Consider the following 18,045-nt stretch of genomic DNA (forward strand, 5'->3'; position numbering starts at 1 on the left):
GGCCTCTTAGGGGCAGTGTGGTGCCAAGCATGAATGGAGTACAATTTTACAATGAGATAAAAAAAAAAAAAAAAGAAAAAAAGTTTCAATTCAGCTCCATTAATATAACTTGTTTTTCACAGATATGTGACTTTGACTTTGTTTACACTCCCCTGTATGTACAGTATGTGTTTCTACAGCGTTTGAGTGTGAATATGGCTATTTGAAGGAATATCAGTGCCAGAAGTCGATGCTAATTTCCCATTAGCTTGTTAAAATGATTTTACATTGAATTTAGCATTAGCAATGGTGATGTTTCAAAAATCATCTTTTTCATCATCAAATTCATCTTTTTTCTTTGATGATACTGTTTTTAAACTTGACTGAAGCCAACATTGAAATCTCAATGAAAATATCTTTACAGGTGCACAATTATTGACTGGTGAGCAGGCCAAGGGTGTGGTCTGGCTTTCACTTCAACTCGGGACAGACAACTTTCTATCCGCGACTTTGAACAGGATAAGCATGATCCAGATAGGATGGATAGTATTGTCTAGACCTGAAAACATGTTCCACTTTTAAATTGACAGTGTTCAACTCCTACCAAGGTATGTTTGGCATACTGGACATCTTTTTTTTGTTTGTTTGTTTACTCTCATTCGGGTCACCGATTCGATCATAGCTGACTTTGGGCGAGAGGCGATGTACACTCTGGACAGGAAGCCATTCCACAACGGTATCGAACTTTGACTATAAAAAGCCACTGTAGCGAACTTTCAGCCACTAAAACACTTAATTTGATCAAAGAAGGAATTGTAGTTTTGTATTTGTGTATGCTTGCGCAATTGTTGAGGGCAGTGGTGTGCTGCTGTGGCCTGTTTTAGCTGTCGCCCAAAGGAACAGGTGCAGATTATCTCATCATAAGCTTTGCCAGATCCCTTCAGCAGCCCACCATTTCTACACCCACTTGGAAAACCCAAGAGGAAAAGCTAATTTAAGACGCTGGGCAATGGAAAGACAGCCTAGCACATGATGCCAAAACAGATACAATATGATTTTTATTCCCTGAAAAAGCAGAACACAGAAATAGTGACTGTGCGGAATAAAAATAACAAGGGTGGGAACCGTCCAGTTCTCATGCAGAATAAATGTCAAAGTGCATTACAGGTAAAAAGAAACGGTCAAATGATCTTCTAGCTTGAGCTGTGGTGTAAAAAGACAAAAAGGGCCTAAATCTGTCATGGTAAGGTTTCTGCACTAATGGAAAAAATTAAATGTCCCCGGGTATGATTTACGCACGTGCGGGGTGGCCAGTATTATGCTCTGAGCTGGGCTTATGAATCCAAAGATGAAGAGTCATAAAATGCACTCCAAATCCACTCGTTGCCTCAGTCCCAGGCAGGGAGAGATGACAACAGGCTTAATGCCTCCAGTTAATTGGAATTCTACTAAGAACTGCCAAACCTAAAGACATTTGAGTGAATGGGTGACTTAATGCTGCATATATTCCAGATATAGCCAAGGCAAATGTGCGTGAATTGTGTCGTGGTGTAATTAGACGCAAGCCCAATTGACAGGCAAAAAGTTATTAAAGCAGTTGAGGCGACATTGGGGCAGTAGAATCAGGCTGCAGGCTGCTCGTTTCACGTTTGAAACGATGAGTATTCTTTCAGCTCCATGATTATCATGGCCGCTTGCAAAAAAACCATAGCAAGTTTTGACGACCCAGGTCAATTTGATTAGACTTTCCTGAACAGTTAGGGATCTTATGTTGATTCCATACGTTTTAAGCAGAGTGCATGCATATGGCAATTCAATTTGTTCAGTTTTCTGATGCTCGCAGCCACATCATTGTTATGATAAGGGGATGCGCATTCATGACAAATCTCTCTTTCCATTTTCATGATTCATTTTTGTCTCAATGTCGGCATCTTAGTATTCATATGCAATACATTCTCTTAACAGTATAGAAACATATCTGGACTGTGGTTGAAGACCTCAGATCTTTCCTGCCGCGTCGCATGAGAGTGACACTAAACAACCAGAAAGTCTTGTCTTCTGTCTGTCAAAATATTTGGTCAATAAGATTCTGATTCTGACAAACTTGCTCGTGGTTCCTGGGGACATTTTAGAATGGAGACAGGCCATGTACAGTACACCGTGAACTGGATGACAGGACAATATCCACAAATCCGTGCTATCTAATACTTGTCATGGTGTGTGTGTGTGTGTGTGTGTGTGTGCGCGCGCGTACTGATCTATTGTCTTTTAAAGTATTTTCATGTTTAATGTAATTGAGCCCTGATGCTGAGCTGGGTCATCTAATAAAATTGAATTGCCAATGTAATGCATATAAGTGTGTGACATAAATTACCGTTTTATACGTCAGGGAGAAGAAAAATCATTCAGCTATACAATACAATACAATACAATACATGCAGATTTATATAGCGCTTTCACAACAGCGACAGCTGTAACAAAGCGCTTCACAAAACAGTTAACATAAAGTAAAATAATAAACAACACATAACATAAAACACGGACAGTTGTGCAGTCCTAACCACTTTTCCGTCACACGCTTTGTTGTTTGAAGCAGTTTCAGATGAAAGAGGAGAGAATCAAAGTGTCCTTTAACCAGTGGATCAGAGACGTCATGCTCAAAATGTGCACACGTCGGCCACAAGCTAAGTTTCAAAGTCAACAAGAAGCTGTAGCATCCATTGACGAAAAAAGAGATTGGTTCACTTCTCCTGTCCCATGGAAATCCATTTCAATTCCAAGCGGCGACTCACGGTTCCAAATACGCATCCTCTCTCCTCATCCTCAACTTCAGCAGCCATCCATCCAGCCGCACCAACGCCGACTGTCCAACAGCGCCGACATAGCCACTGAACAAAACGGGGTTGTGAAAAATGCTGCCCATTACAGGCGCAAAAAACACAAGCACCCCAGGTCTGTCCAGCACCGACAGTCAATGGCGACGACATTCCTCCAAATCAACATCTGTGCTGGTACAGGCGTGCTGCCGAGAAGGCGCAACCACCAAGCACAGATACTTCTCCTTTGACAAATGTCGTGGCCAAAAAGCGCTGAAAACAGTCCATATCAGGTCCACACGATGAAACAACAAACAACATGTCACAAAACAAAAGACAAAAATACCAAAAAAGAACAAAAAAGCAAGGCTCTTGAAGAGCACTTGCTGAAGGCTGCCTACTCGGGCGCCATCTTGGGGAAAAAAAAGCTATAGATAGGATGGGAATACAGACAGAGGGAATGAGCACAGAGGACATGATCCAAGATCACGTTGAGAGCTTAAATATACTAAGAACCATTAAAAATAAAATTCCATTATTAATCTGCCTCACCCATTGTCCATTGTTGCTTCTCTTTCCATTGACCCAAGAGCTCAAGAGAGCTGAGCCAAAAGAATTCAATGTAGATTTACTGCAACAGATTAAAATGCTGCTCTGTCTATGTGTGTGCATTGGTGCCTTTTGATTATTTTTCCCCTTTCCTTTCCTTTTTTTTAACTGTGCTGGGAGTTTGCTCTGCCATCGCCTCTGCCCTTGTGTCATGCGTATTAGCATTAGAGCATGCCACCACACTGTGCCAAGGGTGTTCTTGCACATTTAATTATTTCACTATTACACTCCAAATTCAATTTTAAGCTCTTGCCATAGAAATAGGAGCGGTGGTGAATGTCATAGTGCATGCGGACCCCAAAATTTAAGGGGCACAGCCGTCCTCCGGGAGATGACATTTTACTGATATAACTAAGGACGGGGAGTATGGAAGGCAGGGTAAAGGGAGAGAGAAAGACATTGAAGCACAAAAAAATGGTGATGGGAAAGAAACGAGTCAGAGAGAAATAAGCTGCAAGGGAGAGAGGGAGAGAGCGAGAGAGATAGAAAGAGAGAGAGAGAGAGTTTCAGTATCCCACACTGGCTGTGTGACTGGCAGTAAGCTCTGTGTTCTGATCCGGCCCCTCTGATGGGGTTTCATGCTTGTAGGCAGTGTTGATGATTTGGAAAACAACATAGGTTTCCAAGCCTCATCTTGAAAAAAAAAAGACCTTATTGGCCAACCCAATGACAATAAGGACATCTCATCTCAGCTTCAATGACAGCTAATGGAGCCTGAACAAGGGTCAGTCACAAGAACCCAAAAGGGGAGATAAAAACAAAAACAAAACAAAAACAAAACAGGACGGCGAACTCAAGTGCTCAAAGGACACCTGGCAGATATGACAGGTAGGAGAGCAATTCAAAAATATTTTGGTTAATAATTCTGCAAGTAGGCATTGACGCGGGCTGTTTAATCTCATCTTGCTGTGTAAATGAATGTCTAATATATCAACAGTTTAACAATAATAATAAGAAGAATAAAAAATGATCCAAAAATAATCATAAATGTGTGTTTATTGTGGATTTTTTTTTTTTGCATCAGCTCTCATAGCTTGAAACGACAAGGCATTGTTGTGCAGCTGACTTAAAGTGGTAGCCACTTGCTGTGGGCTGCGTGTGCACATCATTACAAGCCTTCGTGCATGCACTTGGGACTGAAGGGACACATGAGCGCACGGAGCCATTCTCCATTGTTGACCTCGTTCGAGAGCTACGATGCTTCACTGAGCTGATGCTCTGTTTATGTGCGGCCATGCAAGGGCTCTATGTATGCACACACGTGTCAGCGCACTCTTTCAAGGAACAATTGCGGATAGAATCATACTACTGTACATATTAATTAATATGTTCATTCTAAATGGTCGAGTTTCAGAAATTGTCAGCAAAAAATCATGTCTACAGATGCATTTAGAATGATTGATCTGGTAATCTGATTTGAATTATTAATAAGCACAATACCATCAATCGTTTGAATTTTTTCAATAACAAATTAGATCCTGCTCATTTTTGTTTGTTTGGTTGGGTTTCTTTTTTTTTTTGGTGTTTTGACTTGTACTACTTTTAAATCCTTTATGGAAGCTACTATGAGATTGACATGGTGAAAATATGGTATAACTGAGATTTAAAAAAAAAGATAAAAACATAGGATACTTTACTTTCCTAATGATTTCTAATGTTTAAGTTTGTTGGTTTTGAAGAGTGAAACATTCCGTAGACCACGAATCAGTTCAGAATCTGTAAATAGACTACATTCCCAGGCTTAGGCCTGAACTGCATTTCATTTAGCCTTCAGCTAGTCCAGCCAATGCTATAAATACTGCTGTGATGTTCCAGGAGGAATGGACATGTGAAGTCAACTCAAAAGGATTCAGACACCCAATATCTGCTATGTATGGATTTGTGCGTGGGTTGCGAGTTGGTGAGGGGTTGTAGTTTGCGATTTTGACGTCACAGAAGGCCCAGGTCTAAGCAGGTCGGAGAAGTGGGTGTGAGCATCGTTCTTATGCATCGTACTCAGACTTTTTCTGCCTTCAAGCAAAATATGTTCAACTATTCAAACTATTTTATGTTGCACTTAAGACCAAGGACCCTATTTTGGTATTCTGACGTTCATGTGCTCGGCAAAGAAACGGGTGTATATTCATTTGTGTGCCAGTGCAAGCTATGTCTACCGTAGCTTGTGTTGCGGCTCTCTGAACATGCCTCACCCCCGACTCCTCTGATAATTTGGTCACAGAAAGCAGTCTGCACTTAGCATAAGAACATGCTGGGGCAATGGGCTAGTCCAGCGTGTTTGTGATTATGGTAGACACGCTATGCCTTGCTGAGTGTTGCTGCCGCAACCCCCGGCACATCTCCAAATCTGGTTACAAAAGGTACACTACAATTTAGACTCATAAAAAGCAGCTCTAGCTTGAGGCGTGGGTGTTGTAAGGCGATTTTATTCGGAGCGCAGGCAGACAAATTTGGTGATCTACAGAGTTGCGTGGTGGGCGTCATGATATTTCATTCATAATTATGACAGCAGCGTGGGATAATCTCTCTGAATCATTATAGAAATCAAATCATAAAATGCATTTCAATCATTATCATCTTTAAAATATTTTAAAAGCACACCCGTCAGTATTGCGTAGTGGGGGCAGGGGGGGGGGGGGTCACAGACAGACACATGGGGTGCAAGACGGTCTCCATTTGCCCATGTCACAAGCATGGCTGACTAGATCATCCGCTAGGAGAGATCTTGCAGTTGACCAGCCAATGTCATGCATGGAACCTAATTAGTGGTTTTTCTGTTTTCACAATATCAAACGGAGCATACTCGGGCGTACTGCCCTCAGAGTGCTCCTGAGTCAGATTGAGTGCAGTTCCTGTTTTGAAATATTAATTAAGTAATTTATAATTACAACTTTCTGTCTCTACAGTGATACTGGTGTGTTGCCTTCTCTCCCTCCTCTCTCTGTCACGTGCCTGTCCCAAAGAGTGCAGCTGCAACACAAACACCAAAGCTGTGATCTGCCGGGGTCGAGGCCTGTACGACATTCCCCGACGATTACATCCAGACACCCAAGAATTATATCTCCAAGACAATCGCATCAGGGGCCTCGGATCGATGGCTTTTCGAGAAATACCCTTGGTCCGCGTTCTCGATCTATCAAATAATTCCATAACATCCGTTTCTCCAACTGCTCTTCTGGGGCTCCGAACTCTTCAGCATCTCAGTCTCGCCCACAACAGCCTGAGAGAGCTTGATAAGAGGTTGTTTGGACCCATTCACTCACTGTCACACCTTGACCTTTCACACAACAGGTTAGGCATCATAATTCTCTCGATCGGACCGTGATGACATTTGAAACATTTTGGTCATTGGATTTCATCTTGCTTTCTTATCATGTGCCGTCACGAAGCCTGTGGGGTTTGTCCGGAGCCATGGGAGAAAATTTGAGGAACCTGAGCCACCTGGGGCTCGCCCACAACAGGCTAACACGATTAGACCGATCGGTGCTGGAGGCCTTGGCCCGCCTAGACAGTCTCACACTACGAGGCAACCCGTGGAAGTGTGACTGCCACCTTATAGGCCTCAAACTGTGGCTGGAGACCTACCTCTTCAAAGGTGCGTGAACTCAAAATATTTTGCAAGATTTATTCCAATATCCTTTCGCAATTAACATCATATATTAGTACATTTGTATAAACGAATGACAGAAAAATCTAAAATGGAGACGGACTGTCTGATCTGAACCCGGATGAAAACAACTTCTTACAAAACTGTTGCAGTCTGCCCCCCTCCACACACACACACACAAACACACACAAAAATACAGGTGTTGGAAAGTCCGTGTGTCTTTGTGTCATTCAATGTGCAGTAGTGAAAAGTTATTGTTCCTGTTTTGGTGAAAAGAACACATCCTACATGGGTTAGAACAGGGTGTACCAAAAGTCACTTGCACTTCCTATTTAGAAATCTGCGTCATGTAGGCCATCAGCATTTGACAGCTTAGGTTTTGCACTTTTTGCAAATTTGTCCATGGCTTGCTATTTGACATCGGAGCACCTTGCAAAATTGGCACCCATGTGATTATTATTATTATTTTTTTTTTTTGTGAGGAGTCGTACTTTCATCACACTGCTCTAGTGTGATGTACAATTAACACTATCCATGGAGAGTCTCTCCAGATCTGTTCCTTACAAACCACACAGCATAAAGCCTCTTTAAGCATGCAATTGAACAAAGCCATAGAAAATCTATCTGGAGGGCTTCACTGAAAAACAACATGAACAAGAGCTTGAGTCAGCAGATGCTTCAGAGAGTGATAAAGTTTTACTCGCACCAACTTCAGGACTTTCCTTGGCTTTGCATCAACGCCTACCCAAGGAAGGAGCACTTTGTTTTCATCAGTAATGGTAGTGGCAGGCCATCTGCTGCATGGTTGTCAAGACCAGATCTTGTTTCGAGAAACTTGCAATGGATAGCGTAACCTTGCACTATGTACTGGAGAAGTGTGAGAGCCGTTAATCCTTCTGAAACTCTTGCTGAACTGTTGTCAGGGACTGTTAGGATTAAAGTCATACTGGTAGTGTCTGCAGCAAGTCTGTGCAGGTGATTCCACTTTGGTGGAAATGAAGGTGGACTGGTGGCTGAACATTGGTTCGCGATTGGTAGTATCAGGTGCTCAACCCCTTTAAAAAGCAGACCTACGATGACGGCGAGAGGGAAAAAAAAACCCTCTCTCTCTCCTTCCAACATCTTTGAAAGAATGCTGATAAGAAAATTGCTGAGGAAAGTAGGGGTGAAGTGCCTCGAATGTGTTCAACTGTGTTTTCTGTTTTTTTTTTTCGTTTGTCAGGAAGGAAAGAATTGATGGTCTTGTTCCATAAATATTTAGGTTAGAATTGTCACATTGCCAGTCAGTAATGCTTTGTTTGGCCTCCGTTCATCCTGAAGTCTTTCTGTTTAGTTAGTTGTTGGTGAGAACTCGAAAACAGTAAATATTGTAGATAAATCTCGTTTACTAGCAAATGTAAGTGTTTTGGGGGGCTACTTTGGAGCTGGTGGAGTTTCATATCATGTCCTGGATATAAGATAAAATAAGAAAACCTTTATTAGTCTCACAATGGAGAAATTCCCAATTCACAGCAGCAAAGTTATGAAGGGAAGAAGTAGAAGAACAAAATATAGGAGCTGCTGTAAAGGCAGCCACTCTCGTGGAGCCGGCTTGAAGTCAAAATAACAAAATAAAACAACACAACGCATAAGACACAGACAGTCGTGCAATCTTAACCACTTTTCTGCAACCTCTATGTTGTATGAAGCAGTGATAGATGAAAGAGGATATATTTAAATATATATATATATACAGGTATATATATATATATACACACACACATATATATATATATATATAGAGAGAGAGAGAGAGAGAGAGAGAGAGATACACACACACACACACACACACACACACACTCATACATATATACACATGAGTATTTTTACAATAGTGTATTGGTCTATGGTCATTTGTTCCCATGTGAGAGCGAGCCTGGCATGGCATATGCAATAGATGTACTGTGTATAACAAATAAATAATTTATCCCTTGTACAGTGAAAGCCACATTCCGTTGGCTGCCTGCTTCAAAACCTGTAAATTACAAGTGCCGCCGAAGAGAACAATGGGCCTTGAAACAAGAATGTGTGGTTAAAAGAAGACCAATGATTATCCAGAAAGTTAAAAAAAAAAAAGTACACTGACAGAGAGACAAATAAAATAACGACTTACAGGGGGGGAATAGAGAGGGCGGCCGCTGAAGTGCAACCATTAATCAAAACACACTCCGTATAACCAATCAAGAAAGGCATTATAGGTTAGATTATTTACGACTGCCTCTCGAGCCCATGAACTGTTTGAAGCTGAGCTATGACTGAGGTCATCCCTATCGCGCGGTGCCAAAAGGACTATAAGATCACTGATGATGTATATCTCTGCTCCCAAGGTGGAGTGGTGGATGAGGTGCTTTGCAGCCAGCCCATAGAAATGAGAGACAGAGATCTGCAGAAGGTCCCTTACCAGCTCTTCCATGCCTGCATGACCACGAGCTACCATTACTTGTTTGCCAACATCCATCATCTGGAATCGGAAAGGCTGCTGCGAGGCCACATGCATGGCAACCATGCTCATCCTTCAAGCCATGCGCTCCATGTCCCCATGGCAATGGGGGAGGGATTCGGTGGCGGAGGGGTGAATATCCCAGAGTGTGAGACGAAGCAACGGCAGCGGCCGGTCAACCTACGCCACGCTATCGCCACAGTCATCATCACTGGCGTCGTGTGCGGCATCGTGTGTCTGATGATGCTGGCTGCAGCAGTATATGGTTGCGCCTATGCCGCCATCATGGCCAAATATCAGCGGGAGCTGAAGAAAAACGAGGAGTTGGCAGCGGCCCGTGCGGCCGATCATGCCAGGCTAGATGAGAAGGAACCACTGGAGAATGCCATTGCCTAAAAGATGACGACACAAACTTCAAACTTGGGCTTCAGCCCTTTAACCTCGTCACCGTGGGACGACATGTTTGTGTGGATCTGCTGTGAGGGGAAGAAGAGTGTGAAAATTAATCACGCTCGTGTGACTTGACATTTTCTGAAACTTAGGTAGCTAATTAAATTCCGCAGATATTTGACTATGCACTGAAAAGAACTGGAACTCTATGCCAATTCAATGGGGAAGGCCAAAGTGTTACAATGAGTATATTCCATTTTTTGTGAGAAACACATATCACAGATACAGTAGATACAATCTGCCGCAGAGAGGTCCCTATTGTTAATGCTCTGTATTTGTCGGTCTTAGTAGAAAGCTGGTCTTTGAAATTTATTCGAGAATGTGCGTGTCTTTCAGCTGTTGTTTCCTGTTTTGTTGTCTCACATCAGATTGATTTCTAAATTTGTAGTAGGCAGCTGGTCATGTTTACGTTTGTTTGTGATGAGAACAACTGAGTGATTGCGTTACCATTAATGCTTGAGTGTATGTATATGTACTGAAAGCACGTAGTGTACTTGTAGAGAATTTCATTGTTTGTGCCTGATAATGTGATATAGTTTGGCAGAAAAAATATGTTGAAGAAAGATATTTGTCTGACCACCCTTGAAGTGATGATGGGAAGTTTGAAGCAATAACTACTTTACGGGTACACATTGGGGAACCATTAGAAAAAAAAATCCTGTTGAGTTAGATTTTTATGCTGATAAAAACAAAAATTGGCATGCTCATTCCAAAATTGCAATCTTTTTTTTTCCGAGCACACCTCTTTGTTTTTGTTCTCCATAGTTTACCATAAACGGAAGTAAAACTTTACAATCTACGGCCATTTGTGAGAGGAGTGTGCAGCTCCCATTAGGTCAGCGCAATCAATATCCGCAAACAGAAAGCTAGCATAGCAGGAATTAAGAGAAATTTGTTCAAAACAGCTGTCAGACCTAACTCAACAACAACAACAACAAAAAAAACTGTGTTCCCCAGTGTTAGTGACCATTATTGTAATGCTGCACAAAATCATAAACACACGCAAACTTTTACTGAAACGTCAGTCAAGGTGTTGTTTGTGAGTCATGCTGATCTCCTTCAGTATACAAAATAAATGGAAACATTTGAACTGACAACAGTAATTGTTTTGACCAGTGAGCAGGAGGACATTATCAAATGGAGAAAACCCAGAAAGAACCAAACATTAGAAAACTTCGACTGCAAAGCAATGAGGCAGCAACTGATACATTCTTAATAGAAGCCAAGACAGGAAAATCAATCCCTGCCATGAACTCTCAGATGAAGAGAATGTCATCAATATAAGGTGTCATTATTCTCCGTTTGAAGAAGGCAGTGTCCAAAAGATAACTCGGGCAGTATTTTCCTTGAAAGCTGGCACACCAGGACAGACACCAGGCATTCCGATAAAATGAAAACAATTTGCACAAGCTGAAATGTGACGACCGGTAATCATTTAAGAACACAACCCCCATCCAAAAATGCTTGCATACTTTATAATGAATTACATTTGTAATCATTCTGAAGGATTTAACTTTGCAATAACAGTAATAACATTGTGAAGGTTGGGTTAGGGTTACCCTAACTCGTATACTCAGCTATGGGGGAAAAAAATATGACACCACCGATATTTCCTCATTTTCCTGTATATTTTAGAAGTACACCTATAAGTTGTGCAATTGGCTGGCAATGAGTTCAGGGTTTACCCTGCCTACTACCTCAAGTTGGCTGGGATTGGCTCCAGCGCGCCCACGACCGTCGTGAGGATAAAGCGGCTCAAATAAAAGTGCTACAATTTGTTTGAATCAATATGATCAGGACAACCTAAACATGTCATAACGGTTGAAGTTAAGAGCAGATTTAGACATAGTTCTTGATCATTTTCTTGATGATAATTGGAAACATCATCAACTCGAACCCAAAATAAAAGTCAGATAATTAAAAACCCATAACCATGTAACTTTCATAAATTTAGAAAAGGTGTTACAATAATAGACTACACTGAAAATCTACACTTTTTACCCTTGGTAGTCGACTGTGGTTATTTCACTGTGGCGTTTTCTGTAATATCCATAATCAGAAAACAGCACTCCATTGTACTGTAGCTTGCTAAAGCATGTACAGTAAACATACACAGATGCTGTTGGTCTTAACGGCTGACCTGACATTCATGGCTCTGTGCGTTATCCCAGCAAACCCACTTGCACGTGGCACAGGATGTGACACACTCACAGATATGTTGGCATTCACGTGTGTGTGTGTGTGCGTGTGCGTTCGGCAACGTTGTGACTCAAGAGATGTCTCGGGGGTCCAGTGGTGGGGAGGGGGATGGGTGCGATAGGCCCATGGGGTACCGTGGCGTGTGATGTCATCAGCCTGTCCTGTCAAGTTAGTCTGGGAGCGTATTCACAAGTCGACAGCTCGTTCGAACACAGGCCAGTGAAAACTGGCCCCAACCGGCCGACGCTAAATTTGCATTCCAGCCTACATATCCCCTCCCGTCTGACTCTCTTACATAAAATCATTCTAACAGGCAACCGCCAATCTGACAGCCATGATCATCATTACTGCACATCAGCAGCCTTTGTAATCGTTCTTTCTCCTTGTTAAAGCTGGAATAGTGCCTCGGATTGCAGCTTCACGAGGACACAACCTGAGAAAAATACCGACACGGTGGGCTGCATGCTTACCGCTCTGCCAGGAGTGCGATGCATCTGCGTGCGCGCGCGTGAGCGAGAGAGAGCCGAGGCACCACACAGACTCTCCCATCTCTGTCCTTCTGCTCCAATGGTTCCCCCCAGGCCTATAGTACCCACAATGCATTGCTCTCATGTCAACGCAGTCAGGCACCGTGAAAATATTTCTCTTTTCCTGCCCTTCTCTGTTCCCTCCCTTGTCTTACCAATGGTTATTCCCGACACGATGGATGCTCTCTGCCAACGTACAGCTTTGTCCTGTGATTCTTGCCCGACGATACTCGTACTGTGCAGCTGTTTATATGCCTCCATTTCTGATTGTACATACTGCAGTTTCTCAATATTGGCGTAGATTTTTCTACCCAACAGAAAATCATGAATAATCGAAGAGGCGTATTATCCAAGAGTACATGCAAAACTACAAAAAGTGGTCACAATCTACCAGATGTTTAATGGTAATTAGGGCTGTGAAATAGGTGTACTTTGATTCCGATTTGATATGTAATGTCTCATGTTCCAACAGTCAAATATAATATGATTTTTGCTGCACACAAAGATCCAAGTGGATTTGTCCCCAAAGGGTTTGGGGCGATCAGCATAAGAAACCGTCTGAAAATAAAAACAAAGACGCCGTTGCGCTTTATACGGTCCAAAAGTGGATTTCCTGGACGGCAAGAAGTATTTTCTTATAGACTTTTTTTTTTGTTTTAATTTTTTGCCATTTCGCAATGCTGTCACCTCGGACACACTCAGTAAACACTGACGACGATCGGCGCATCGCTGTGGGATGAACCGCTGTTTTTGGTTTTGTGAGATCACGTGTTCACGCGACAGGTTTTCGAGTGCCACACCAGGAAGTGGTGACAACTCCGACAAAGGCCGAAACTGTTATCAAGGTAATAGAACCTCTCTTTACACACACACACACACACACACATTCATTCATCTTCCGAACCGCTTAATCCTCACTAGGGTCGCGGGGGATGCTGGAGCCTATCCCAGCCGTCTTCGGGCAGTAGGCGGGGGACACCCTGAACCGGTTGCCAGCCAATCGCAGGGCACACAGAGACGAACAACCATGCGCACTCACACTCACACCAAAGGACAATTTAGAGTGTTCAATCAGCCTGCCATGCATGTTTTTGGAACGTGGGAGGAAACCGGAGTACCCGGAGAAAACCCACGCAGGCCCGGGGAGAACATGCAAACCCCACACAGGGAGGCCGGAGCTGGAATTGAACCCGGTACCTCTGCACTGTGAAGTCGACGTGCTAACCACTGGACTACCGGGCCGCCTCACACACACACACACACACACAAATAATAATAATGTGTCTGACCACAAGAAATCCCAATCTATCACATTGCAATGCGGTTAAAAACAGTGTCATCAACATTACAGTACACAACAAAACCAGCTTTTGAAGGCAATTTTCAAAGTGTGTGTAACATGAGTAGGGCTGAATATTCATTCAGATTTCCAAAATGGATTCAGTTCGATTCATAAGGGCCAAATTTGATTCGATTTATGATTCAGTTTGATTGATTTTCGATCCAGTTACAATAAATAATCATTTTAATTCATTCCAACCACAGGGCAGGCTGTGTAAATAAAGTGACAAAAATACACTGTCTTCCACATTCGTCTGACTGTGTGGCAAAGTTTCAGTTCATTGTTGTATTTGTGTTTTTTAAAATCAAAAAAACTTCCAGACATCTGCCTTCAAGCTTGTTGGCACTTATTTCAGTGCTTCGGCCATGTCGTTTTGTTTTGCTACTCTCACAAGGTGACGAGATCTCTCGCAACTCGAGAGGTCACTTGAATTTCTGGCAAAAAGGATCGCTGTATGCTTTTAAGAATCGATATCGGGCCCTGAAAATAAAAATCGATTTGATTCAATTAACTGACTTTTTTAAACGCAGCCTTGCTGCTGTAGACTGCAAATTTCCCCAGTGTGGGACAAATAAAGGTTATCTTACTTACTTATATGAGTGTGTGTCATTCTCGGGAAATGATGGTAATATTAGGCAGAGAAGGATGGAAATAACCCCTGGATGGCAGTTTGCAATCATATGCACTGCACTGGGTGTCCATAACTGTATTTTCTGTCATGTGATGTGATGGATGAACTGGAAGGGATAGAACACCCTACATCTGCTTGTCTACACCACTTTTTACCTTCTCATTATAACTTCCATTGCTACAAAATTGTGCAAACACGATGTTCTCTCAGCTGATAAAATACACTTGTGGCATTTATGAGCCTGACATCTATGAATATTTTCAGGCTTGAATACACCTCGATGAAAGAGTATGTTCATGTTAAACCTTCACCTTTTTTTTCAGCACCTTTTTTTCAGCCTTCATTCATACAACGGCAAGCACATTTAAAAAAAAAAAAAAAGATAAGTGAGACAAATGCAGAGCATATCAGCAGAGGAGAATTTTGCAGCCACTGTCAATCAAAGAGTGAGCGGGGGAGATAGAATCAGCCATCCTCTACTTACCCGCAGCTATGGGTGATTTCCTCTCATCCAGGAGCTGAATGGCTGTGCTGGCTCGGACAACACTCTTGTTTTCGGAGCCTACAAGCAAACATACACAGCTCATGATTCATTTCAAAATTCGTTTTGATCAGTTCAGAACTGGCGAGGGATGCACGAAAGATAAACGCTGAAGAGCATTGTTTCCGGGCTGCAGCTTCCTGCAGTGTATGAGTGAATCCAAGGCCAGTCATTGCCAGTAAATAAGAGGCTTTCAGATCACTTGTATTAGCTGAGACTAATGGAAAGCCTGAGGCTGACGACAGATAAAAACAAGTTCCTCCTTTGGAGGAACCCCCCCCCCCCCCATCTTAGCGTTGGAGTTTAACTGTGTGTGTGTGTGTGTGTGTGTGTGTGTGTGTGTGTGTGTGTGTGTGTGTGTGTGTGTGTGTGTGTTCTGGCCAAATCACGATGGAAAAGGCTGGACCTATTCCGACCGCATCTGATGTCAACCCAAAGCAATCAGACCTGTCCACAAGGGCACGTCACAGAATTAATATGAGGGATGGGAGGAAAACATGTCAGTAGTAGACTACCAAATGTGTGTGTGAAGAAGAAGAAAAACTTGTCGACCTAAACCAGGGGTGCCCATTACATCGATCCTGATCGACCGGTAGATCTAGGACAGGCCCCAAGTGTATCCGAGGGGTGTAGAGGAGAAGAAAAAAACCCCAACCATTTGTGTGTCTTTGTACATGTTAGTAATATATTTTTTGTGTTAATGTACGCTGCACCATAATCATCCTATCAGTCTCATTTTCACGAAAAAATATTTTAAAAATAAAATAAAATAAAGCAGGAAAATCATTAACCTATGGTGGCGCGTGATCTACATCAGAGGAAGTTGTTAGCGCTCAGCAGTCTGCAATTGCAGCTTGTGATCAGAGCTGTTGCGCTACATCTTTTATCGTCATTATTCTCATTCAGAGTTTGCTTCGTGTACAATTCACCGAGGGCACGGGCAAAGAATAGGAATCTAGAGGGCCCAGGGAAGCACTTTAAAACGGTATGTGTGAGCTATCTAGATAGTTAACAGGCTGCAAAGGAGCATTGCATGCCTCCGTGTCAGGCTGTTTCTCATCATGGCGTGCGCGCGTGCGCGATAAGGGGCGATCCCGGGAGGTTGGTTGATCGAAAAGTCGATCCGAGGTCCAAAAAGTTTGGGCACCCCTGACCTAAAACAATGGTTCTTAACCTGGGTTCGATCGAACCCCAGGGGTTTGGTGAGTCGGTCTCAGGGGTTTGACGGAGCCTCTGCCTTGGAGGGTAGACACACTTGACTCAACATGTCAATTAGTTATGACACGCCCGCTTGGCCACCACTGGCTGCAGATGATCACATTACATTGCTTGTCCAATCAGTGTTGTGGGAAATTTAGTTTGCTTATTAGTCAACGTGTGACTGTCGTGACAGTACATCGTACAAAAAAAAAAAAAAAAAAAGTATACTTATCTCTTGAAATGTTATTTACTTTTGTCTGTTTTGAATAAATGTGTTTTTTTTTAATATCTTGAATTTGTAAAAAAAAATATATATATATATATATTTATTTTTCACTCATGAAGGGTTCGGTGAATGTGCATAATAACTGGATGGGTTCGGTAGAACCACTGACCTAAACATATACCTTGTGTTCATTATTTGTAAGAATTCTGTATGATAGCCACTTCTTAAAGTTTAGGGAGTCATGACTACTGAACATTTAGGGATGCCAAGAGAAATAAATGGTATGTTTTTGGAAATATTAAAGGGGAAGTCATCCCCCTAATTTCTTTACGATATGTTTATGTAGCTCAACTGGTCTAAACATGGCATTCTGATTAATATTTTGTTTGTGGAATATGTTTTGTCCATCTCAGGGAAAACACTCTAAATTGTCCTGAGTTGTGATTGTGAGCACGAATGGTTGTTTGTCTGTGTGCCCTGCGATTGGCTGGTAACCAGTTCAGGATGTACCCTGCCTACTACCCGAAGACAACTGGGCTGGGCTTGGCTCCGGCACACCCGCGACCCTCATGAGGATAAGCGGATTGGAAAAGGGATAGATGGATGGATGGATGGATGGCATCTCAGGGCACGGCCATTTTGCCACTTTTTGTTGACTAAAGATGACATCACAGTTTGCTCGAGGCTCAGGTAACAACCAATCATGGCTCAATTTCAGAAAGCAGGTGCAGCATTCTCATCTACTAACCTGTGTTGAAGGGCAGGGAATAGACGAAGGTGCCAGGAACTTGTTCAGCTGCCCTTTTGTACCACAGGGGGAAGTGATCGGCATTGAACACCCCTTCTTTGTCCTCAGCAGTCAGGAAGTCTCTTGAGACACACAGAAATGAGGGAGATGATCCATGCACATTCAAAAATTCACATGATGTCACCAGACACAATTTGTTGAGCCAAAACCAATAGAATACGAGTATGGGTGGAAACGCAATCATGACAAAGTCACTAGTGAGCTGACATTGTGTTCATGACCGTAGTTCGCATTGCAATGTACACTGTTTTTGCAAAATAAGGGAACCAAATTGAAACTTTTACTTACTGACTGGTAAGCTTGTCAGGCACAACAAACAGGTTGATTCTGGACAGGCCGGTCCTTGTGCCAAGATAGGCAATCTCAACTCCTTTGTCAGAGTTCCTGTGTTTTAAATGGTTAAGAAATGCCGACTCAAGTAACACCATAATACGGCAAACGTTATATTCGTGTGGGCGCATGAGCATATGTGATTGTGCCGTACTCAGATTTATTGAGCACCAAGCTGGTCCAATACGCCTCCAATGGAGCAGTTACCACGGCATCAAAAAGGACCTCTTGAACCAACTCCTTATCGCCTACAAGAAAGAAAGAAAAAAAAACAGCCACAGATTGTAACCGGTCAAATAACACA

At 42.6% G+C, this 18,045-nt stretch overlaps 2 protein-coding genes across 8 annotated transcripts in view; one reads left to right on the top strand and one right to left on the bottom strand.

The window, feature by feature from the left end:
* The window catches only part of cacna2d3a (calcium channel, voltage-dependent, alpha 2/delta subunit 3a), a 100,520-nt gene that overhangs the window by 13,228 nt on the left and 69,247 nt on the right, over positions 1–18,045 (bottom strand). For all 6 annotated transcript variants that reach the window (XR_015101389.1, XR_015101391.1, XR_015101390.1 and 3 more), the window contains 4 exons: positions 17,896–17,989; positions 17,700–17,795; positions 17,352–17,473; positions 15,121–15,198 (listed from right to left, as the gene is read on the bottom strand). Coding sequence is in view for 3 of the 6 variants with exons in the window: in XM_086115739.1 (XP_085971865.1) it covers positions 15,121–15,198; positions 17,352–17,473; positions 17,700–17,795; positions 17,896–17,989 (390 nt within the window). In the remaining 3 variants the exon portion in view is untranslated. The remainder of the gene's footprint in view (positions 1–15,120; positions 15,199–17,351; positions 17,474–17,699; positions 17,796–17,895; positions 17,990–18,045) is intronic.
* lrtm1 (leucine rich repeat transmembrane protein 1) lies at positions 3,773–11,027 on the top strand. 2 transcript variants are annotated; one of them, XM_086115761.1, is made up of 4 exons: positions 3,773–4,232; positions 6,308–6,692; positions 6,791–6,996; positions 9,375–11,027. In XM_086115761.1, the coding sequence occupies exons 1-4, from the start codon at positions 4,226–4,228 to the stop codon at positions 9,881–9,883; spliced, it is 1,107 nt and encodes a 368-aa protein (XP_085971887.1). In that variant the 5' UTR covers positions 3,773–4,225; the 3' UTR covers positions 9,884–11,027. The 2 variants fall into 2 exon arrangements, with proteins under 2 accessions (XP_085971887.1, XP_085971896.1); XM_086115770.1 differs by having other exon boundaries at positions 6,365–6,692.

The sequence above is a fragment of the Hippocampus guttulatus genome, chromosome 1 (genome assembly GCF_054856545.1).
Source record: "Hippocampus guttulatus isolate MCC_2025c chromosome 1, RoL_Hgut_1.0, whole genome shotgun sequence".
NCBI classification, from domain to species: domain Eukaryota; kingdom Metazoa; phylum Chordata; class Actinopteri; order Syngnathiformes; family Syngnathidae; genus Hippocampus; species Hippocampus guttulatus.

Coding starts and splice junctions, on each gene's coding strand:
- lrtm1 (XM_086115761.1), top strand. Junction 6,693..6,790: donor CTTGACCTTTCACACAACAG/GTTAGGCATCAT, acceptor GCCGTCACGAAG/CCTGTGGGGTTTGTCCGGAG. Junction 6,997..9,374: donor GGAGACCTACCTCTTCAAAG/GTGCGTGAACTC, acceptor TCTGCTCCCAAG/GTGGAGTGGTGGATGAGGTG.